Genomic DNA, 24838 nt, shown 5'->3' on the forward strand with positions numbered 1-24838 from the left:
TAAGGAGAAACCTGAGATGCCAATGCCATCGTTTTCCTTCTTCGAAGCGCATGCGCAGTACCACAGTCTTTTTTGTTGTGCATTTAGCTGACTTGAATCACTCGAATGCAGTACTTCTACCAGGTTATCTTTACTATTTTTACTAAAAGTAAAATATCTAAATACTTGTTCCACCACTGATGAAAAATAAATCCTGCATCACTGTGCCACTTGATACATTAATGCTGACTACAAGCAAAGAGTACTTCTATACTCTTTGCTACAAGTCCCACAAAAAAACAAAAAAAAAAAAACAGGACGATTTGTCTAATGTTGATGACGTATTTTTTAGCGCGCCTCACCTCTTAATACCAATACACAATACATCCATGAGTAGGACTGTTGTTTCTAACGATACTCTAAACCTCTTAAACTCATCACCGCAAATTTAACGGTAGGTGTTTGTTTTTTTTACAGAATAGTTGAGTCGGGTCGGTTCGGCAGGTCGGAAAAAGTTCCTCCATGTTTTTTTATTCTGGGCGGGTAACGTTAGCTAACTATTACAACAAGTGGTGTAGTCTAATGTATTGTAGTGGGTATACTGTGCTGTATATGGGCCAGAATCTGCCTTTGGGGGGAGGAGGGAGGGGGCATATCATAGGGGGGGGTCTGGGTGTCCTCAATTACTTCTCATTTCCTCAATTCAATTCAATTCAATTCAATTTTATTTATAGTATCAAATCATAACAAGAGTTATCTCGAGACACTTTACAGATAGAGTAGGTCTAGACCACACTCTATAATTTACAGAGACCCAACAATCCTGTATTCGGATACAATTGTATGCACCAATTTACGGTGGACATACCTTTTATTTAGCCTATGTGAAGAAGAAAAACATAGATGACAATTCAAAAATATAATGCAAAGTATGTTGTTGCGTGTCATTGGGCATTTTTAAGTGGGTATATGGAAATCCTGGAGCTTTCTTAGTGGCTATGCTGCGTATACCTGCCTATCACGTAGACTACACCACTGGTTAAAACCCATGCAGTCTATGGTTGAACAGTAACGTCACAGTCTTATTGATGGAGTTATTTTCATTTACCATTTTATCCTCATCTAAACCACCCATTCACGTCCACTCAGGTATCCATCACTGATGTCTCAACAACCACAACAAACGGCGCCCTCTGCCCCGGACTCACCTGCGCTGGTGGTCACCAGTAACGTGCAGAAATACGCCATCAAGAAGAAGAAAGTCCTCAGTGCTGAAGAGGCAGAGCTGTTTGAAGTAACCCAGGCTGCAGGCATCACCATGGACCAAGAGGTCTTCAAGTAAGTGAAGACCACACACACACACACACACACACACACACACACACACACACACACACACACACACACACCATTATGAAATGAGGACAGCACAGCATGTAGTTTGCCACGATCTTGCCCTCCTAGACTCCTGGGCTCACACCACAGACAGAGCTGTCTAGGCACGGTGCACTTGCAATGCAAAGCAAGCTTTTTCATTGCATGGTGTAAGTTGTCTTTGCTGTGCATATGACAATAAACCTCTTGAATCTTGAGTAATGTGCGTATGGAGTAATAAACAGGTAGAAACCCTGATTCCACATCTTTCCACTCCTCTTCATGCCCTGCCAGGATCATAGTGGACCTGTTAAAGATGAATGTGGCTCCTCAAGCAGTCTTCCAGACTCTGAAGGCGATGTGTGCAGGCCAGAGGGTAGCTGACAGCTGCGGCGGCGGGGAGACTTCAACTGCCTCCCACACCACTAGCATCACCACAGCACCAACAGAGGCAAGAGGTCAGTGTCTGCACTCTGCAACCTCAACAATGACTATTAAATTGACTACTTGATCACAGACAAAAAGTTAGTTTTAAGGCTCATAGTCCATGTACTAACAAAAATAGTGCAGGTGTAAATAACTATTTGCGGTTAATATACTTACACTATATAGTAGAGGTGGGACTCACCAGAGGCCTCACGATACAATATCATCACAATACTTATGTCATGATACAATATTATTGCGATTTGAAACACATTGCAATACTCAATTTCAAACGATGTCCCCAAAAGGAAACTATGTCAACATCTGTTTTATCTAAAAAGATACATTTCTCTGTTTGTTCATCTCACTTCAGTTTTATCGCTGCAAAATGGGATTGTTAAGCAGACAAACTGACAAACACATATAATAAAAGATTGATACTTGGCGTCTGTGTATCAATACAGTATTGCCACGCAAAATATCGTGACACTATGCTGTATCGATCCCCCCCCCCACACACCCCTACTATATAGCACACTAGGCTATATGTCTAGAAACGTGACAAAATAAAGTATCCTCAAAAAATCTGTATACTAAAAAAAAAAAACATTAATTTTGCTATATTCCGATATATCGGCCTGTATATATTTTTTTTTAAATCCAGAAACGCGTAACAAAACATAAACAGATTTCCCTAACATTAGTTAGTTGTAATTATTTATGAGTCCTCACTAAAATAATATGATAATGCAGTTTAAAAATAAACTTGTTTGTTTTATTGTCACAGCAGAACAGAGGGACATCAAAATATATCAAAGTTCTGATAAATAAAATGTATTAAAATACAAACTTAAGATATGAAACTTAAAGTCCTTTGAACAAAAACACAATAACAAAAAAATAAATCAGAGCCCTCTGGTGGACAAACTACGCAACGCCAACAAAAACTCAGCCATTATAAATGCCGATACCGATAGTTTGGAAAATGCCTTGGTCGAGCTCTAGTGGTAAGACAGCGGCTACTTCCTTATCGCTTGCTAGACGGCAGCAGGGTGAACAGGCTGTTGCTGGGGGCGGGTATCGTCTTTTGGGGTCCTTTGGGCTCTGTGCAGACCCCTCCCCTAAATGTTCTGGGTGGGTTTAATCACCCGCTGCAGAGCCCTCCTTTTTCCTGTCACCGTTTGCACCGTTGTTGGAAAGTGCTGCAAAGAAATGGCAGAAGCTGCTCACAGCTGCAAAAAAATAAAAAATAAAACTTATATTGGATGATGGTCAAAACTGCTCAGGGAACACCCAAGAAAAACGACAAATAAATATATAAAATGTTGTCTCATTGGGAAGTTTCATTGGCAGTGGTATTCTAATTGATGTCCAACACCACACGTAGTGTTATCATTTCCTGATAGTATAAATCTAAAAGTGTGTTGAGTTACTTTCAGGATTAGAACATTTATTTTACAGATGTAAACTTGACAGTTGTGCAACTCTACACGCATCAGTGAAGACACAAAATGATGATAAGGATTCACAAGTGTCCCGTAATCCCAATTCACTGCTTAGACTGAACCCCTGAGTGTCTGTTATGAATGAGGAAGTGATTAAATGTTAGGATGATAAATGATGGAAAATGTTTGTTTAGCTTCGTTGCTCTTGTTTTTAGCCACATGGCTCTAGTGATGTGTACGTACTGTCTGTGAGAGCAACAAAAAAGCCGGAGTCAAATTCCTTGTGTAACTTATTCTAATTTCAGACACAGCCGGAGTGTCTGCTGTGAGAAAGGTCAACTTTTCTCTTTTGGACTTAATTCCGCAGGTTGAATTAATAACATTTAGGCATTCCAGTTAGGGCTGGGCAATATATTGATATCATATCGACATCAATATACAGTATGTAGCTAGATATCGCCTTCGATTTTTGTCAAATCAGAATCATTTATTTGTCATTGTAAAACATTGTCACAACGGAATTGAAGTGCTACTCCTTCTGGTGCCTAGAAGTATACATTCATACGCACATGCCATACCCTCCCACAAACCATACCCTCACATACGCATAATGGGGCAGGTGCTTCTAGCGCATAGTAGTATACATTCATACACTTACTCACGCCGTACTCTCACACTCTCACAAAATCTTTTTTTAAAGAAGATCACAGTACTGGAAAAGTGCAAATGCAGTGTTGTCTTTTCCTGGTTTTACAGGCTGCATGACCGTGAAGTGATTCTGAACTTACCAGACTTACTAGCTGTTCTGTTATTTGCCTTTACCCACTTTAGTCATTGTATCCACACAATTGGTAATTATTTATCAAAACTCTCATTGTGTTAATATTTTGTGTAAGCACCAATAGTTAACCCCACAATATCGCCGCAATATCAATGTATTTGGTCCAAAATATCGTGATATTTGAATTTTTTTTCCCCATATCACCCAGCTCTAGTTCCAGTTCATGCTTGCTGTCTTGTATACCTAAATGGAATGAATCCATCATTCGTGGTATAGCTAGGCCTGAGCTTTTTCTGCAATCATAAGGGAAGATGTCTGCCGTGAAAAATGTTGCTCGTCTCGTATTTGTCATATTGGGAATGTAACATTGTGACATGTAACACTTGCATTCATTGGGCATAATAACTCTCGTTCAAATGCGCGCCTTGACTTTCAAACGCCTCTTCAAATAATCGCTGTTGGTTCTCTCAAAAGTCCAAATGTTTTGGTTAAAGGAAATAACCCAAACTATGGAAAGCACTTTTGGACACGTCTGGATTTTGTGCTGGAGTGTATGTGTGTGTGTGTGTGTGTCCCTTTCTACAGAGTGAAAGAGCTCAAGGTCTGCAAAGCACAGGCTCTCAGCCTTTCATACCAAAGTGTAGAAAACAACTTTCAGGATTTTTCAAATATTTATTAACTGACAGACTTTACCTTTCTGTTTGCTCTCGTTATTCTTCCTGTGCTCTTTGCTTCTCACTTTGCTTTTCAAGCATGTAAAATATTCACATTCCTTTTTACTTAAGTAGGGCACACACTGTAATAGAGCTTCTTGTCCTGCACTTTGCACCATCTAATCCCCTCACTAACTAAATTCCCTCTTCACTCCACCCCATACTGAGGTTTTCCACATAAATGGAGGTGAACTGAAGACCAAGGATATACAGTAGATAGTCCTAAAAAAGAAGAAGCTGCTCCTCACTGTGTGCATGTAGTGCTTTCTAATTTCTTTTCTATCCCCCTTGAATTCTGTTTTTTTTTGTGTTCTGTGCCTCTTGTTTGCTATAGAAGAAGACTCTTTGGTCTCTGGAAAGAGCCCTAAGCCTCCTGCAGCTCCCCCCTCAGCGTCTGTCCCCAGAGCCACAAGGGTCAACACTAAGATTGTGGTCTACGGCCCCCAAGACGCTAGCGCTCCTCACTCTCAAGGTCCCCTCTGGCGCCCTTTGTCCTACACCTCCATCTGTCCGCTTACTTGCCTTTCTTATATCAAGTGTTGTGCATGTTTACGTCACTATATGGACCAAGATCGTGGCAAACTACATGCTGTGCTGTCCTCATTTCATAATTGTGTGTGTGTGTGTGTGTGTGTGTGTGTGTGTGTGTGTGTGTGTAACTATATTCGTGGGATCCAAAAACTGGGAATACAGTATACTTGTGGGGTCCAGACAGCTTTGTGGGGCCAAAATGCTGGACCCCCCAAAAAGGGCTGTTTGAGGGTTAAGACTTGGTTTTAGGATTAGGGTTAGAATTAGGTTATGGTTAGGGTGAGTGTAAGGGTTAAGGTTAGGCATTTAGTTGTGATGGTTAAGGTTAGGGTAAGGGGCTAGGGAATGCATTATGTCAATGACGGGTCCCCACAAAGATAGTGAAACGCTGTGTGTGTGTGTGTGTGTGTGTGTGTGTGTGTGTGTGTGTGTGTGTGTGTGTGTGTGTGTGTGTGTGTGTGTGTGTGTGTGTGTGTGTGTGTGTGTGGTAACCTGCCCTCAAGTGGACATATTCACTGCACGACATAGTTTTGGGTGATGTGTGAACTTCTGATTTATAAACAGCAGTATGCTTCATTAATAGCGGTAAAGTAAAAACATATTTTTTTTCCCATCATTCTAAATCGATTCACAATGTCCTGTGCGTTAACGTTGTGGTTCTTTCTCGCCAAATATGCTGATGATGGCAGAGAATTGAATTCAAACAGCTCAATCTTCAATAGAAGCAGGACTTTGGACACACATTGAACTTAACCGTAGTACTAAAAAAAGAAAAGGATCTTGACATGACCGATATTGACTGTTGGGGGTAATGTTTTCAGGATCTTACTGCAGTGCACTGCAAACTTAACATAATAATGATTATTAGTCTTTTTTTTTTTTGTGTGTGCCGTGATATGAAATATAACTAACTGGTGAAAGCCATTGCTGTCGAGAAACTGACAAATAAAGCGGAGAAAAGTGTGTGGGAGCTTTTTATGTGACGTTAATGTAACATCTACTGTATGACTGAGACAAAACAACATTTTGTCATACAAAACTAAAACACTTGTACTATTAAACTGGCTGCACCTTTATTGAATGAAAAACTTAGTTGAATTTATTGGAATCTTTCCCCCAACATTCCCACTACTACTCATTAAATATTGGTTGTTGCCGTGTAGTGCTTTTTGTAGTGAAGTAGTTGATAATATACCAGACCTGCTTGACTTTCTTTATTGTATGTGGATGTTGTTCATCAACATAGTGAAATGTTTTTCAAGCGCGGTAGACTGTGGAAAGTTTGCTGAAGTTAATATCTAATAAGTAAGTAAGTAAGTAAGTAAAGTTTATTTCCAGAGCACATTTAAACACAGCTTAAGCTGACCAAAGTGCTGAACAAAGAAACACCAAGGTGCTGTATGAAAAAACATTGAAATATAATAAGCTACTGGTCATACCAGACCAAGTGAGGCGGTAACAGAAAAAAAAAAAACCCTGAGAGTATTGTTTTGAGCAAGACTGTTTATTATTTAGGAAATCAGCTTTTCATTTGTAAGAGGAAGAATCAATTTTCTTCTGTCAGATGTAGCATAGCTTCGCCTGTAGTCTCCTGAGAAACACTGAATTATCCCAGTCCATAGTTGCAAAAAAAGCCCTTTCTAGTCACTTTATGGACCCTGCTTTAGTCAAGTGTGCAGGGTTGATGTGCAGTGCTATAAACTGTAGCTTAAGGAAAGGTAAGACATTGGAACCATTTCCTCTTCTTTATGTTAAAATGCATTTGTATGTTTTCCATGTCATCGCCATTTTCCATTTTTCACGTTGTTTTGGATCTTGTGAAGCAACAATCGTAATCCTTCAACTCGCTGCGTTTTCTTGCTTTGTCCCAAGCAGTGCGCGGTAAAGCTGGAGCGAGCCACGGCGAGAAGAGCAGAGAGGCGTCCAGCCAGCGAGTGCAGCGGCAGCCCAGCGCCACCAGAGGGCAGAAGACTAAGAGCTCCGGCAGCAGCAGTTCCTCCTCTCAGATAAACTCCACATGAGACCTCAGGTCAATATATGTACGGAAGAGGATTAGGGACACATGGAAAAATGCATTGATTACTGAGTTTAATGTCAGCATCCTGAGAATAAAGTCAGAATTCTGAAAATAAAGTCAGAATTCAAAAAACAAAAAAACAAATTTTGACTTAAAAAAAAAATTGTCAGAATTCTGAGAATAAAGTCAGAATTCTGACTTTAATCTCAGAACTCAAATACTTTTTTTCACACGTGGCCCTAATCCTCTACTGTAAATATGAGACCGTTTGTAAATATGTAGTTTTCTTTACATTTAAGTTATCTGTGTGCTTGACTGTTCAATGTGTTTTAAAGGGTTGGTTTACCTAAATTACAAAAAAATTGTTAATGCTGCTTACAGTATTGGAATCTAAAAAATCCGTCTTTCCATAAACAATGTCCAGATAACCTAGGATCAGTGGGTTTTCATAGTCAGCACTGTTGTTTTCTTTTAGCCTGTATTTGTGTTTTACATTTTGGCAAATTGGCACCACTAAAAATATGCCATTTAGCTTTTAGCAGCTCCTGTTTGCAGTGTACCCATGTATATCCAGACAACTATCACTGGATTAGTCCAGAAGTTATAAGGAGCATCTTTTTTTCCCTAGGATTTCTAAGTGGATTTATGGACATTTATCTAAGAGAGACATCAGATATAATGATATCCTCGAAAAGTGTACGTCACACTGGATCTAAAATATGTGTACCATGTCTGTGTGTTTAGATTTGACTGAGATGTCGTTAATCGGGTGCTAAAGTACCTTTTAATTTCCTTTCACGTCATGCCTAACGGGGCCTCTGGATAATTCACAAACCTCACTGTGAACAGTTTTTGTAGGGACTATTTCTTTGATTCAACACACAGTTCCATTGAAAACCGTTTACAGTGAGGTCAGCCTCATCTTAAATAGATATCTTAAAACCTTGAATTTTCTTTTGTAATTTGGGTAAACCAATCCTTTAAAGTTCTAACATAATGTAAGGAGGTCCTGAGTGTCTCCTCACTCACTCTCGTTCTTACTGGAAGGTCTGCAAAGTTTTGTTGCCTTGTAACTTTTATGAGACAGGCAGAAAAGAAGAAAAAAACAAATAAATATTTACATTTTCTACTGAAAAATGTAAACATCTGTATTCAATATGCAACTTTTTATAAAGTGATTCATCTTTAATAAATCCAATAACAATATACCGACCCAGATGTGATCCTTCTATTGCGTCGTCTTTGGTAGAGATGCATCAATCCAACTTTAGCTCTTCAGATACCAGTTTCTGATACCTCACCTCAGATTCTTGATCCAATACCTGCACTCTCTTTTTCCAAATTTAAAGATCCCCTGCACACATATTAAAGATATACAAACATGAACAACATTTTTCTTTGAATAATAACTTGTGTCTGATATGTATTGTCCACCAAAACAGGCCAATTACCTAATTACATGTCCTTTTATGATCTACTCATTGAAACATCTATATTTTAATTTCAACAGTGTTAATGCTGGACACAAGATGTCTCCTGTTTCCATTGCGTTTATAATATTTGTATTGTCATGCTTTCTCTTTTTTTTTGTAACAACCAAAAGCTTGATTTTCTGTTATGTAATGACTTGCACAGAGAATCTCGGTCAAACTGTTACACAAAAATAATCTTTTAAAGACACTACAACAGCACAAGGCAAAGAAAGATTGCCTTGTGTTTTTGTTGTTGCTGGCAACAGTTACCTCCACAGATGTCAGCGTAGTGATGGTCTGTCTTTCTTCTTCGTCTGGCAATGGATGAGTACAGCTGTTCTGTCTTTCCTCTTGTTGAATGGTTGATAATACGGCAGTCAGAGCCTTGAGGAATGCAGGAATGCTGCTATTGATCGTACTCTTACTGTGAAGGTCTAATTGATTTTTATTCTTCTCTGTCCCATGATTGTGAGAAGTGTGGGTGGGACTACATTATAAGTGCTATATATATATATATATATATATATATATATATATATATATATATATATATATATAAAAAAAAATATATATATATATATAAAAAATATATATTTTTAGGTTTGGAATTTGATGCTCGTGCCCCTGAATAGTTTTACTGCTGTCACATGGGGGCAGTAAAAGCACACTGCAGTTAATACTGTCATCCAGTTGTGCCCAAATCTTTTTTTCACCTTTCCTGCTGCTATCATGAATGAAAGTGAATCTGAAATGAATGCATTTTTTTTTTTTTTTTGTGTATTTTAAAAACAAAGCATCTTCTCATTCACAAACCGACTGATGGTATACCTCACAGGTGATGCAAAGAGAGCCAAAGCGGGGAGATGCTGTGTGTTTAGCGGTCTATGAGGCAGGCTGCAGGGCTTTATGTAGCTGCAGGGCTTTTATGTGGCCGTTTGTCCTGTTTATGTGTTCCTGCCTCTCCTCTGCGCTCTGCATTGATGGCAGCGTGCCTGTAATTGATGGCACCTTATTGCTGTGGTGTAGCAGGTTTAATGGGGCTTGACAGAGCAAGAGAAAGCAGCATGCAACCAGGGAGGGAAGTTAACCCTTTCGCACACACCCCCCACCCTCCATCCGTGTCTCCACCGCAACCCTCGCCTGTTTTATCCTGGTCTTTGCGCCCTCCCCCTGCACATCAGTGCACGCAAACACAAATGAGAATACAAATAGGGCCCTCGGTGATTAGCTTGTTTATGATTCCTACTGTTATCAGTGGTCATGGTAATGGCAGTTTGGTTCATGATCAAGGAAGCCCAGACACCCCTCTGACTCCACTTCCGAAAATAAATACTCGCCAGCTGTTGGTGCTCTTCCCTGTCTGTTTTGCTCGGAGGAACCTAAATGTGTTTGACAAAGGTAAATGGCTGGGAATTTATTTCCACAAACTTGCTCCCAGACTGTAGTTCCCGATGTGACCTATAGGGGCCAGTGTGGATCCAAGCTACCAGTATGGCCTTCCACTGCCTTGGATTTTCTGTAGGCATCCACTCCAGCATTTTGGATGTGTTTATTTTGTTATGAGGGAATTTCATGGCTAGTGCAGACTCTTCCATTAAATAGGGAGTGTTATCCTTCACTCAGGCGCACCGCACACACTCATGTGAATGAATGCAGTGAATTTGTGCGTGTGCATGTACACACTGTATGCACCATTAATCAATAGAGACGATGAAATGATGCTATTGTGTGCGAGGCAAGGCGAACAGCACATTGAATAATGAGCTAGTCGAAGCTGTTGGCAAATCATTAATGTAAGGTGTTGGTCTAAACCAAGTTCTCACACTCTCTCTGTGCAAGCTGTTCCCAGGTGACAAAAAACTGGGAAGAGACACTATTTTAGGAGCCGGTATCACACCTCTCTTCTATATATATATATATATATATATATATATACATATATATATATATATATTTTTTTTACCCCCATCACATATATTCCCTCCTGAATCTCTTTCTCTGTGAGAGCACTCGGGCAGGGTGTGGAGGAATATCATCCTGTTTTCTTTCCCTTCTCTCCATCTCCATCTTTCCTCTTTCTCTCAGGTATTATCCTTTCCTGTGAACTCTTGGTCCACATTTCTCTCTAAATTTATAGGCCACTTTCCCCTCACTTGTTGTCTCTCTACATTCACTCCCTCCTCTAACCCCTTCACTCTCCATCATCACACCGCCCTCCTCCCCTCTCCTCCGCTCCCCGCCATCACCATCCTTGCCAGGCTGGCTGCAGATTGGCTATTTCCTGCACGCGCCCAGTAGAGCCCTTATCAGAGGTAAAGTGCTGATTGTTGGTCTGTCTCTCAGGCTGACTGACAGTTCGGGCTGTGCTGCTGAAATGCCTGATTTGGTCAATGTTTGTCTGTGGGGCCTTATCTCCACACCTTATATTAACTGCCTTGACAGTATGTGCAGGCAGTCTCTCTCCATCTTGTTGCCCCCCACCCACCCACACCCACACCTCCCGCCATCCTCTGTCTCTGTCTCCATTCACTCTCTATACTCTCTGCTACGCACTATAGTCTTTCAACCACCAGCTAAACCCTTTCACGCTGATCCTCCTCTTCCATCATTCTCCCTCTTGTAGCTGGATCAGCACCTTCAGCACCATAATTGTCACTTTATTTCTTGTTTGTTATTTCTTCCCAGAGCATTCCTCGAGGGCCAGTTCACCCAAATTACAAAAAAGCCCCCCTATTTACTGTCTTGTATTTTTGGTTTTGTGTCTGTGATTTTTGCTGCCAATTCAATACAATGGAGATGAATTGAGTTGCATTTCTGCTCGTCAAAGCATTGCCGAATGACATTTGAAGAATTCACAATTGTTTCCAGAAACAATGTCTCTGTTACACTGGATGATCCGCAGACCTCACCACACACAGTTTAAATTGGACATTTTACTGGAAAAACTAAATGTTGCCATTTCCTTTTCAAAATGTATTTTTTTGAAAGCGGGGCCATAGCCAGCATTTTTAGAAATACTAAAGGTCATGAGTCAAAATTCCTACAAAGAAAAGTCTCTAATGTTTTAGTTAATTGAATTTTTTACATTTGATTTAATAAGTACTGTGTTCGATTATATTTTTGCCAGGTTTTATTTAAATGGAGCAGGTCTTTCAAGGTAATTCCTCCTGGAAATCATCAACACAACCAACCTAACTCTGACTAAATAACAAATTGTATTTCTTTTCCCTGTATATAGTGTAGTTAGTAGATTACATACTTCAATCTTACTACATCCAGGAAACTTCCTAGGAAATGATTAGCAATTTACATACCTGCAAGTTAAGCGTGAGATGCGGAGAAAAAAGGTAGAATAGAATGTGCAGTTAAGCTCTGAAAAAGGTAGTAAGTGGACCTTGAGTTGAGAATACTTTGTCACACATAAAGTGTTTTATAAGGCGCTATATTATGGCTGAACTTTCCCTTTTAAGGACTCTCTTGTACAGCTGTCTTTACAGTGGTGGACAAAAATCCAGAAGCTACATTAAAGGAATTAGATCACAGTTACAGCAGTGGTTTCACACAATATATGTTCTTAAAAAAGCCTATTATTAGCCTACATATTACTTTTTACATCAAGAAAATAGAGATATAATAGCACAATGTACCCTAACCATAACATAAACATGTCATGAATACATAACTATTAGTCTCTAAACATTCGTCTTGGAATCACCTGCGTTGACTGATAGAACCTTAATAAAATATTTGCTTAAAAAAACACTTAAAGTGTGGCCGATTAGCTCAGTTGGTAGAGCGGGCGCACATGTGCAGAGGTTTATTCCTCGACGCAGAAGGTCCATGGTTCGAGTCTGACCTGTGACGGTTTTCCAGCATGTCTTCCCCCTCTCTCTCACCTTTCATATCTCAGCTTTCCTATCGAATAAAGGCAGAAATGCCCAAAAATTAAAAAAAAAACCCACTTACAGTGAAGTCTGGTGATATTCTATATTTTTCTTATTGTCAATAAATCCCATGGAAAGACCAAAACCAACAGTGAATGTACCTACTGACAAGTATTATCTGATGTATCTTCTTCCCCTGTGTCGTAGAACTCCATTGTTTTTAAAGACTCATCAATGAGCCACACTGTTGCACTGGCTGGCATGTTCCTTCATTACCATGAACACACACACACACACACACAGTAGTTTATTCTGACTCAATCCCCCGCACACCGTCCTGCTGCCCCAAATACTCACTATAGAGCAGCAAATGTGGATTAATCCGCCGCTGAAATTAGTCCCCAATAAATGCACAATTTCATCCTGTTTAAGAGGAGTTTCATAAAAAACTAGCTTTGTAAAGGAAATTATCTAGCCTTTTTTGAAAAATGAAACTACATTTGAATGCCCTTTTTAATGATTTACATCTTAAGTAGATATGTATGGGCCTTAGGGCTGAGTGCAACAGACAGGAAGTCAGAAAGTATAGAGAGACAGACTAACACATTGCTGGTTTTGTTGTTTTCGTGGGATTTGTTGACAATAAGAACCAATCTGAAGTCAGTTTTAATGTAGATGTAAACACATACAGAGGATTTAGCTCTGGCTTGTTGTTGCTCTCAAAGTACATCAACAGAAATAGACACATAGACATCCAACTAAAAACAAGGACAACAAAGCTGAACATATGAACATGAAAATACAGAGTAACAGCAGCCATGACCTTTTAGCAATAATCTGACTAGCAATCCTCAGAGTGACTGTAATTACCGAGGTAAATGTATGAACTGTATTGACAAGAGTTAATCCACCAAACCCAAAGCTCTTCCTGCTTTTTATTTTTTATTTTATTTTTTTTCCTTAAGCAGCACTAATCGACAGAGACTGAGGAGGTAAACATGGCCTCTTAAGCGTTATTTATTTATTCACTATTAGCAAGAGGCTGTTCACTCCGTCTGTTAATGGCAGCTGTGGGAACGAATAGAGTTCACACTCACTTGGACCCCTATTGTGTGGCAGGCTGTCAGGTTACACACACACACATACACAGACGAACACTCATGCACAAAAGGCGAGACACTCCGCACAGCTGCCTGCGAGGTGCGTCTTACATTAATTGTTTTCTGGAATCACTGTAGCTGAGTATTACTGTATAGAAATGCTCCAAAGCTGTGCTGTTGTGCTATTGTTACTATATAAGGTGTGACACGGCTGTTCAACTGGGTGACTCTACATCAACTTTCAGATTTTGTTTCATTTATGTTCAACCAGTGGTGGAATGTGACTAAGTACATTTACTCCAATACTGTACTTAAGTACAAATTTGAGGTACTTGTACTTTACTTGAGTCTTTTCTTTTCATGCTACTTTCTACTTCTACTCTGTTACATTTCAGAGAGAAATATTGTACTTTTTACTCCACTACATTCATCTGACAGCTTTAGTTACTTTACAGATGAAGATGTCTGCACATAAAACACACGGGTAGTTTATAAAATACAATGTTTCATTATAAATTAAACTACACAACAATATAACGGCCTACAAGTCCAGCTGAAATGATTATACGATTAAACACACAACTGTTTGGATCGTTTCCAGTTTCTAAAATGTGAGGATTTTTCTGCATCGAGTACTTTTACTTTTAATATTTTAAGTACTTTTTCATGCTAATACTTGCATACTTTTACTTAAGCAACATTTTCAATGCAGAACTTTTACTTGTAACAGAGTATTTTTACAGTGTGGTAATATAATTTTTCCTTTGATAAAAGGTCGGAATACTTCTTCTACCACTGTGTTCAACATATCTTCAAAGTGTGCGATATTTAGCCATTCCAGCACACAATGTGACTTTTGTAGCAAGTCTGCTGGCTCTTTCTAGTACTTCTTAAGAGAATCAAAGGTCGATTCGCTGAAAAAACATAAAATACGTGCCCACATTTTGAAATATCTGTCTTTGAGGTTTCTGTCTCTACACTAAAACACTAGAGATTAATGAAATTTAGTTTGTGCAGGTCCAACATGGTAAAAAAATGAAGAAAAGAAGACATTCCATGAAATCAGTAGCAACATTTCTAGCAACAGTTTTCACTGGAACTACTTTCTTCTGAAAACTTAGTCCCCGGTGACTCTAAAGCAACCTATCAGATCTGGTTTCATTAATGTTTGTTCCCCATACCTTGATTATTTCTTCTTTTTTTTCTCGCGAGTATATCACGAGTCCACACGAGAATCACTACTGGTTCATTTACATGTCATAAAAATGTTTACAAACTATCTAGTTGGTCAGGTTAGGCCAAGACAGGCAGCAGCGCAAATACCATGGTTTCAGACATAAAACAAACGTATAACAATTTAAAATGTACACAAAGAACAAAATACAGAATTATAAGATATCAAAAACATACTTCAACATTCTAAACATTTACAGCCATAGATGTGTCGGCTTCCGAGTCATTTAGAGTCACTTTAAATGCATCTAATGACACCAGCTCTCGAAGATTCAGGTGATTTCGCAACTGATTCCTAGCCAAGGAAGCAGCTTAAAATATACATTTTTATAGATTAAAATACAGTTTACAAAATAGCTCTGCCTTGACCATCTACAATTAAAATGCTACTTCATCAAATAATATAATGGTATACCATGTATAGCGGCCATTTTGCTGCATTGCGGATTTTTACTTTTGGTACTTTTTACTGATAATGTGTACATATTTCTGCTTATGTAACATTTTTGCTGCAGGAGTTTTACAGTGCTTTTACTTACATATCTGAATACTTCCCCCACTGGTGTCATTCTTTGCTCCTGGAACTTGTTTTCCACTATTTCCTGACATGTTGTAGACTAAAATAGTCATTTAATTAAGTGAGTAATTGTCCCATTATGTGTAGGCGTAGCTGCCAGTAAAGGACACTGAGGACATTTCAAAGTTAGACACCTTTTTTTGATTGTCAAAATATTATGAGTGTTAAGGGGTGCGCTGGCTGCCTCATGACCTCAGTTTTTCCAAAATTCTGGCTAAGAGATGCTGTTTATCTGCTACATACTTGATGAAGTCCATTTGAAGTGCAATGTTACTCCAGTGTTAGAGCTGTTAAAAGAAGGAGAGGTAACAATAACCGTGCTGTGGGTTATGAGCTGCTAATTGTCGACTGAAGAATAAACAGGGAAGGAAAGAGTTTAATCATTCCCCAATTAAGACGCTTCCAAAGGTGTTTTGTGTGCATGTGTGTGTGACACTGCTCCAAATTCCTTTTAATTAAGGCAGAGACAGAGGTTACTAGTCTATCTTTGTCTCAGTTGTACTTCATACATTTTCTATTCTTTGTGTTTAAACTGTGAAGATTTTAATTCCCTTTAATTATGCGTATTTAATGAATACACCTTCAGTTTACAGTTTAGGAACTTTTAAACCTGTTGAGTTGGAATCGTTTTCAGGCTTTCTTTATTGTGTGTAGCACACTTGTTTGCTGAGAAGAACAGGGGCAGAAGAACAGACTGCAATTAAGGGCTATACGTTTTCTTTTAAATGTATTAGTTTTCTTTTGTGTTGTGTAATTGTTTGTTGACTGAGAACTATCTCTAAAAGATTTGTTCTTTGTTTTTCTGGTACTATATTTCACCGTGTGTGTGTGTGTGTGTGTGTGTGTGTGTGTGTGTGTTTATGTGTTTATGTGTGTGTGTGTGTGTGTGTGTGTGTGTGTGTGTGAGAGAGAGAGCTTGCACTGGCATGTGTTTGCATGTATAGGCTTCTCCAGGTGTGTGTGTGTGTGTGTGTGTGTGTGTGTGTGTGTGTGTGTGTGTGTGTGTGTGTGTGTGTGTGTGTGTGTGTGTGTGTGTGTGGCGCTGCAGTTAAAGAAACCAGCTGGGGCGCCTGGGCAGCTCACCTGGTAGAGCGCGCGCCCATATATAGAGGTTTACTCCTCGATGCAGCGGCCGCGGGTTCGACTCCAATCTGTGGCCCATTCCCCCTCTCTCTCCCCCTTCATGTCTTCAGCTGTCCTATACAAATAAAGGCCTAAAATGCCCCAAAAATAATCTTAAAAAAGAAAAGAATAAAAGAAACCAGCTGTAGTGCAGGACAGTATCCCCCTGAGGAATCCATTAAATGTCAGTGGTGTTATGTCATGTCCTGTCACTGCCTTGACTCGCGGACACAATACCAGCATAGTATTTTGCATGTGTAAAGACAGATTATGTACATTTTTTGGCACATGCTTTTACCCTGGTTTGTCTACGCGTGCATGCATGTGTGTGTGTGCACAAGAACAGGGTTATCCTGTAATGGCGTCCTGTGCATGTGTTGGCCGTGCACCCCAACAGACTGCTGTGCTGCTTGCCCATTGTGTTGGCTCCTCACATACTGGTTCGCTGGAATAATGCCAACATCTACCCCTTTTGTACCTACTCTGAAAAGACTGAAAGAGCTCTCTCTCAGACACACACAAACACACAAACACACACGCACATTCACCTGTCTGTCAAACCACATGGCAAAAACCATACAATTACCCTATAACACGATGAATATTTACATACACTGCTGATCCTGTTAAGGTTAATGCCATTTTCATTCGGGCTCCTTTTGTGCCTCAGTGATTCGAACATGTCCATGCCGTTGCACCTGAATTTAGAAGTTTGCAATTAATTTGCGACTTGACAGTTTATTAATGAAGGTGGGGGCTTCCTCGCGTCTCAGTAGGCCCGTTGGATGAACGATGTACCTGCAGTTTTGTGGTTTTGAATCGGGACCTGATGGGGACCCTGGACGCAAGTCATCCTCTCATCTCTCCGAGCTCTAAAAGACTAAACAGATCATTTCATTTGTCCATGTTTTGAGGTATCTGTTTTTGAGATTTCTGCTTCTACTCCAATGCACAGTGGAGGTAAAAGGAATTTAGTTTTTGCAGGTCAAATGGGTGAACATTTGAATTTAAAAATTGTAAAAAAAGAAAAGAAAAAAAAAAGAACCCTGCGTGTTTCCGGAAACGGTGGGTTACACTTTAGTTTTGACTTCACTGTCAGTGACTGACAGTGTCATGTCACTCTTATGTAGATACCTTCAAGTAAAGTGTTACCCAAAAAACTAGTCCCTATAAGAAAATTGTTGAAAGTGGATTATCACGGCTTTTCTGTAAAAACATGCTGAATTTTACATTCCTATGTATGCCTCTATAGTATTGTTTTGTATTGCAGAAATGTTGAAAACTGAATAAATGAAATGTAAACTATCTGCATGGCCAGATATCACTCGAGGTAAAAGAGGAAATGTGTTTTTTTGTTGTTGTTTTTTTTTGTAATTTGGGTGAACTGCCCCTTGACAATGCCAGCCACCCCCTGCACACCGTCATCAGCAACCAGAGGAGCCTGTTCAGTGGAAGGCTGCTCCTTCCCAAGTGCAGGACCAACAGACTCAAGAACTCCTTTGTCCCTCATGCCATCATACTCTACAACTCCTCACTTGGGGGGAGGAGGAAATAGGTAAAAGAGGACATAACAGGAAGGAAGGGAAGGAGTGGTAGCCACTCACTCACTCACTCATTCACTGTGCAATAATTTTATAATCTACTCACATATCTGGACACTCTAACTGCTCTTAACTTCTAATTTATGCTTATATATCTATATATTTATCTATAGTTTATTGTTGTTTTACTGTTTGTTTACTTTTTGTAAAAAAATATTTAGCTAAAAGTCTATGTATATTGTTATTCTTATACTGTATTTTTTTGTTTTCTATACCTCTTTATTTAAAGAGTGTTTTGTTTGTATGCTGCTAAAATCTGCTGCTGGATATTTAATTTAATTTCCTTGCAGGAGTCATCCCAAAAGGATCAATAAAGAAAAGTCTAAGTCTAAGTTTAAAAGTGTAAACACTTGGTGTGATTGTTTTTACGCGTATCAGTGTGTAGAATAATGAGGTTGACACGATGACACGGTGTAACACTGTTGATGCTTAAGTGTATATGTGATTTTGGTCTGTAATGACAGAAACAACAGACCACGTTTCAAGACTTTATTATTTCTTTTGGACAAATCTTAGATACTAAAAAAAAAAAAAAATCTCTGTCACCTCACGCTGTTCTCTCAATCTTTAAATTTTCACTCTCACTTCCTGTCTCCTCTGACTTTCCTTTTCTTTCTTTTTTTAAACCTCCTTCCCTCTTGTCTCTTGCAGCCCACTAGCACCCTCATATTCTGTCTCACTCCGTCTACCTCTGCCCCTCCCCTCCTCCTCTCTCTATACACTAACCCCCCTCTCCTCTCCTCTCCCTCCCACTCCCTCTCTCCCTCTCGCTTTTCCCCTGGCAGGCTAGTGATTGACACTTACAAATTACCCGGCGGCAGTGGCATTGTGTGTGACCCCTCTCTCTCATCTCCGTTTTGTCATCTAATTACTGTGAATCCCCGGCCTGCTCCCCACTGCTGCATTTTTAATATGCCTGCCTACCCCCGTTCTCTCTCTCTCTCTCTCTCACACACACGCACACACACACACACACACACACACACACACACACACACACACACACACACACCCCCCCCCTTCCATTCACCTGCAGCCTACTTTACCTGCTTCTCTGTCCAACACTTGGATTGTAACCATCGTCTCTCTATCCTACCGCGCCACCCTCCGAGTGTTTTCTCTCCACCGCCTCCATTATCACACCATCGCCTCTCCTGTCTCCTCTCCCTGCTCTCCTCCTCTCTGTGGAGTGTCACTCCATCCCACACACGGACCGTTCCGTGTCAATCTCTCTGTTTGCATTCCAGTTTTCAGTAGTATCATTAAAGTGTTTGGTAAACATGTTGTTCAGTTCACATGATCAATACGAGCTAATGAATGCGCGGTGCTTCAGAGGCTGTTACAGGACAGCATATTTGAACATTTTTGCCTTCTGCCTTTATTCTCATTTTCTCATCTTATTGAGTTGCCTGTGTATATAATTTAGTGAGCTGTAGTTCAGTATTTGAATGTGCATGTGCAAAACATCTCAAGCAATGTTTCTCTACTGTTCTGTATGCTTTCTTTACAAATGCAACTATAGCAGGAAATCACAACGTACTGTATTTCTGTTTGCAGTGCTAATATCTGTATTTTCTTTTCATACATATATACACATATAATAGATGTGAAAATCTGTTGAATACAAATGCACAGAACGCCAACACAAGCCATTATTTTACTTCAAGGTGACGAACATAAGGAAGGCACGGCGTCTTCGTGCACTCTTTGTCGAGAGAAATGCATAAAGTTGTGAAAAAGATCGCAAAGAAGTATACAACACTCTTTTCTATGATGTACTTTATTTCCTCCGACATGCATGCAGTGTCACCTGCAGGCATAGATCAAGGTTTTAATTTACGCAGAGCAAACTCAGAACCTCCACTGAGTTGTGATGATTGCAGCATGACGTGAAGTGCAAACGACCTCAGACGCACAACACCCACAATTCCTCTCATACCTGGGTCTCACATCGAGTTTCTACCTGTGTGTGTGTGTGTGTGTGTGTGTGTGTGTGTGTGTGTGTGTGCGTGCGTGCTTTGTCCATGGCTCAGCCAGACTGAGCTCCCCCGCCGATCCCCATCTTCCAGCTAGAAATCAGCAGAGCATGGCAGACTGCTGCTCCAGCACCGCTCCAGAGGAAGGAGGGAAGGGAGAGACAGAAAGAAGAGCTGAAGGAGATAAAGACAAATAGAAAGAGAAGCAGGATGGCTGTAGAGGTAGAATTCTTCTATATATATATATTTTTTTTTGTCTTTGGTTTGCGTGGTTGTGCAGATCCAAAAAGTTTTATTTCGAGTCCGGGCGATGACAGATGCCTCACAGAGTGGCTGAAACCGACGCAGAGGCAGCCAGGCCAGGCAGGGGCCGACCTGCCCCTCCACCTTCTGATGTTGCTCCAGGGCGTGGTAGGATTTAGCATGGCCTCATTACCTTGTCATGAGTTTGGAGAAATATGGGCCTCCTGAGAGAGGCTCAGGGACATGGACTGATGAAAAGAGAAAAGCAAGGGGAGAGGTGACAGCGGACGCACGGAGAGTGCAAAAGAAAAAAAAGAGACGCAGGAGGTGGGATGAATGAGAAAAAAAAGGAGGGAGGAAAGAGAGGTAAGAGAAGGAGGGTAATTGAGAGAGAAAGGGAGGCGAGATGTTGGCAGAGCTGGAAAAATAGAGGGAAGATGGGGAGGGATGGAGTATGGCGGGGAGTGGCGAAACTAATGGTCCTGCCCGGAGAGATAGTAGTCAATCAATCATCTTTAAACAAAAGCAGCAGGCCCAGGAGAATATTTAAGAAGTGCTTATTTAATTAAAAGTCCCTTTGCTCATATTTATGGGCCATCCTTCCTTCAAATATTAACCTTCCAGGTCCTGGGAGGCCTCGGACGACTCAGCCCTGCACTCACTGTGGGCTGGATGGCCTGGAACGGGGCAACGCAGCTGAGCTCGTAGAGGAAATACAGTATGCCACTCACATCAAGACATTAAACAGTCTCATAGTCTCAGATTTCCATGTGCATCAATCATTTGTCACAAAGGAGACAGTGTGTGTATACAGGAGCACATTAGCTAATAAAAAGCAATACCAAAATCTAAAAAGTTCAAATTTCTACTTAAATTATGCTTGAACTATCAAAAATTAAAAGTACGCATTGTGCAGGACTTATTTCTCACTGTTATAATCTTGTCTTTATTTATTTTTGGGGCTTTTGTGCCCTTGACAGGATAGCTTAAAGACAGGAAAGGGGAGAGAGAGGGGGACACCATGCAGCAAAGGGCCGCAGGTCAGATTCGAACCCGGGGCCGCTGCCAAGGACTCAGCCTACATGGGGCTCTCGCTCTACTGGGTGAGCTAGAGGTCGCCCCACTGTTGTAGTATTCTGAATGATTGGATTAATAATTCTGATGCATTAACGTGCGAGTAGATTTTTACTGCTGCACAGGGGAGTAAGCACAAAATTCTGGGCCCTTTAGAAAGGCATTTTCTATGGGTCCCTCCCTGCATCCACAGCTATTCATTCTAGCATCTTTTTAGGCCCTCCTCACATGAGGGCCCTGGGTACTCAGTCCCCTTTTTCCCCCCCAGTCCGACGCCCCTGCTGCTGTAGCCAGTCCAGGTGTAGGTTATTTCAATAACTTTATGTACTGTAAACTGACTTTTATGTGTTAAATTGATGGAGAGCCCATTTAAATGATGAATCCATTATTGAAATTCAGCAACTATGAGATGAATATGACTAAATTGAACTGTTTCCATTTGAAATCCAGCAGAGTAGAATTACCAAGCAGCGTAAAATGGAAGAACTTAAAGGAATACTTCACCTCCAAAATGATCATTGGTGTTGCTTTGAATTCTTGAAGAAACTTTTCTCGCGTGCTTCCACAGTGAACGAAGAATCCAAAAATGGAGAGAATTTTGGACGCAATAAAGTATTAGGGTTACGGCGTTTAACGACAGCAAAACTATATTGAAACATCAGTTTCCAAACTCTCACAAAACTCATGCAGTATAATCCAAGTCGCATTTATCCAGTCGTGTGCTCAGTACCTCCCAAACACTATACATTTTGGCTAAACCTTTACTATTTACAACAGCGCTACTCATCTGCACACATCCGTCCGTGTTAACGGATGTTTTGCTGTAAACGTGATAAAACTGCACATTTTAGAGCGGCCTTTTATTGTGGCCAGCCTAAGTCACACCTGTGCAATAATCATGTTGTCTAATCAGCATCTTGATATGCCACACCTGTGAGATGGATGGATTTTCTCAGCAAAGGAGAAGTGCTCACTAACACAGATTTAGACAGATTTGTGAACAATATTTGAGAGAAATAGTTATTTTGTGTACATAGAAAAAGTCTTAGATCTTTGAGTTCAGCTCATAAAAAATGGGGGCAAAAACAAAAGAGTTGCGTTTATAATTTTGTTGAGTGTATATAATAGATGTGAAAATCTGTTGAATACAAATGCACAGAACGCCAAAGCAAGCCATTATTTTACCTCAAGGTGACGAACATAAGGAAGGCACGGCGTCTTCGTGGACTCTTTGTCGAGAAAAATGCATAAAGTTGTGAAAAAGAAGATTGCAAAGAAGTATGCAACTCTATTCTATGATATACTTTATTTCCTCCGACATGCATGCAGTGTCACCTGCAGGCATAGATCAAGGTTTTAATTTACGCAGAGCAAACACACGGAGAACCTCCACTGAGTTGTGATGATTGCAGCATGACGTGAAGTGCAAACGACCTCAGATGCACAATACCCACAATTCCTCTCATACCTGGGTCTCACATTGAGTTTCTGTGTGTGTGTGTGTGTGTGTGTGTGTGTGTGTGTGTGTTTTGTCCAAAAAAGTATTCAAGGCAACACCGGGTGAGTAGTTGATGTACAAATGATCATTTTAAGCATTCCCTTAAAGCAACACTATGTAACTTTTCCCGAACACCCCCCCCTGGAACTACAGCTCACACGAGCTGTAGTTCCAGTGAGACAACGGGGGGTCCAAAGCGGGAAAAGTTACATAGTGTTGCTTTAAGTACAGTACTTCAGTAAATGTACTTTCCTCCAAAGTAACACAACCTTTTGTGTACCTTTTTGTTTGTTTGTTATATTTCTTCTACAACAATTACAATATACAGTAATAATGTGTATATTTATATATATATAATATAGTCTTATATTCAGCCACCACCGCAGCTTACAAAGACTTAGATGGTGAATACTCAAACAATATAAACATCACTCAAAGGTATAAATATACCTAGTTTCCCCAGGCCTTTTATAAACATGCCACATGTCACACAGTGTGGTATTCAACAAGCATCTCCTCTGTGTTCTCACTTGTGGCTACACGGTTCACACATCCAACACAAATCAGCGGTCCTCTGTTCCTGCCTCCTTCGTCTCCTGTCTGCATCTCTTCAGCAGATGTTTGGAGCTGACATCAAGCGGGTTTCTGCTTCTTCTTCTTCTCGTCTGACATCAGATGCGTTCTCACATATTCACACACATCTTCAGACCGCGGCGACTATCAACTCTTCACAATGTTCTCAGTTTCTCATGAGACTGAGATCACAGGTAATGTTCACTTAAGACCTTCTAAAACACTCCACTTTACACATCTTGTTTATAGAACTGGTGCTCACTTTGTGGAAGCACCTCACTACGTTCAAGCACCAACCCAGGGAGTGTTTGTTCATTACGTTTTGGTGATACTTACACATAATGCCTGCATTACCTTTTGTTTTACATTCAATTTTTGCCATTGTTCTGCCATGAGTGTATTTCCTGAATTCATCAGTTTGAAATTGACATTTTAACACCAGAGAGGAATGATGGTAAGGTGGAGCATTGAAATAACAGTTTTCCCTCCCTTTTTTTTTCTAGCATTTATGTATTTTTAAAGACCTCAACATTGTAAATACATGAAAGTGCTACGGGAGTTTGGGCATGTCAATTTGTTTGTGAATGTCTGTAGTTTACATCTAAGTGTTTGTGAGATAAACTTTGGGTAAATTGCAGCTGAAGAAGCAATCTGTAATAAGCCTACAGCAAATAATTTCCCTCAGGAATTATGCAGGATTAAGATCTCCATCGTTTGGGAGATAAAATATCAATTCACTTACACAAGATTTAATGGGAGGAATGAAGTGGTCTTTATGAGAAAATATGCACAACTTTGCGACAGCCAGGATTTCAAACGTGAAAAAAAGGCATGTTTTGTGTGTAAACCATTTGATACATGCACTCGAAACTCCAGTTTATTCATAGTTTTCGTTCTCTCTCTTTAATGCATCATGTAGTGAATACCAGTTAGTGTTGAAGTTCCCAATGCTGCTCTCAGGGTTCCTCACTAGATGCTGATTCCATAAGCACTGGCCACAGACACACAGTATTAAGGTCAGTGGGAACACAATTTTCACTTCTAATGTATGTGTTTGCAGCAATATAAAAAAAGTGCCATTGAGGCGATGCTGTGACTTAAAACTCACTACATGGGGTAAACATTGCAGATTATGGAGGACTTTGGGTGCACAAGACTCAGAGAATGACGTTCAGACTAGGGCTGGGTATTGTTTTTTCTTTCTTTTCGATACTGGTGC

At 40.2% G+C, this 24838-nt stretch overlaps 1 protein-coding gene across 1 annotated transcript; it reads left to right on the plus strand.

Moving 5' to 3' along the window:
• Positions 1-281: 281 nt before the first annotated feature.
• On the plus strand, positions 282-8472 carry mzt2b (mitotic spindle organizing protein 2B). Its single transcript, XM_031317419.2, has 5 exons — positions 282-433; positions 1129-1317; positions 1648-1811; positions 5053-5190; positions 7125-8472. Exons 2-5 carry the CDS (start codon positions 1142-1144, stop codon positions 7268-7270), a joined length of 624 nt encoding a protein of 207 aa, XP_031173279.1. The 5' UTR covers positions 282-433; positions 1129-1141; the 3' UTR covers positions 7271-8472.
• Positions 8473-24838: the final 16366 nt, after the last annotated feature.

Source organism: Sander lucioperca, chromosome 14 (genome assembly GCF_008315115.2).
Source record: "Sander lucioperca isolate FBNREF2018 chromosome 14, SLUC_FBN_1.2, whole genome shotgun sequence".
Lineage (NCBI taxonomy): Eukaryota > Metazoa > Chordata > Actinopteri > Perciformes > Percidae > Sander > Sander lucioperca.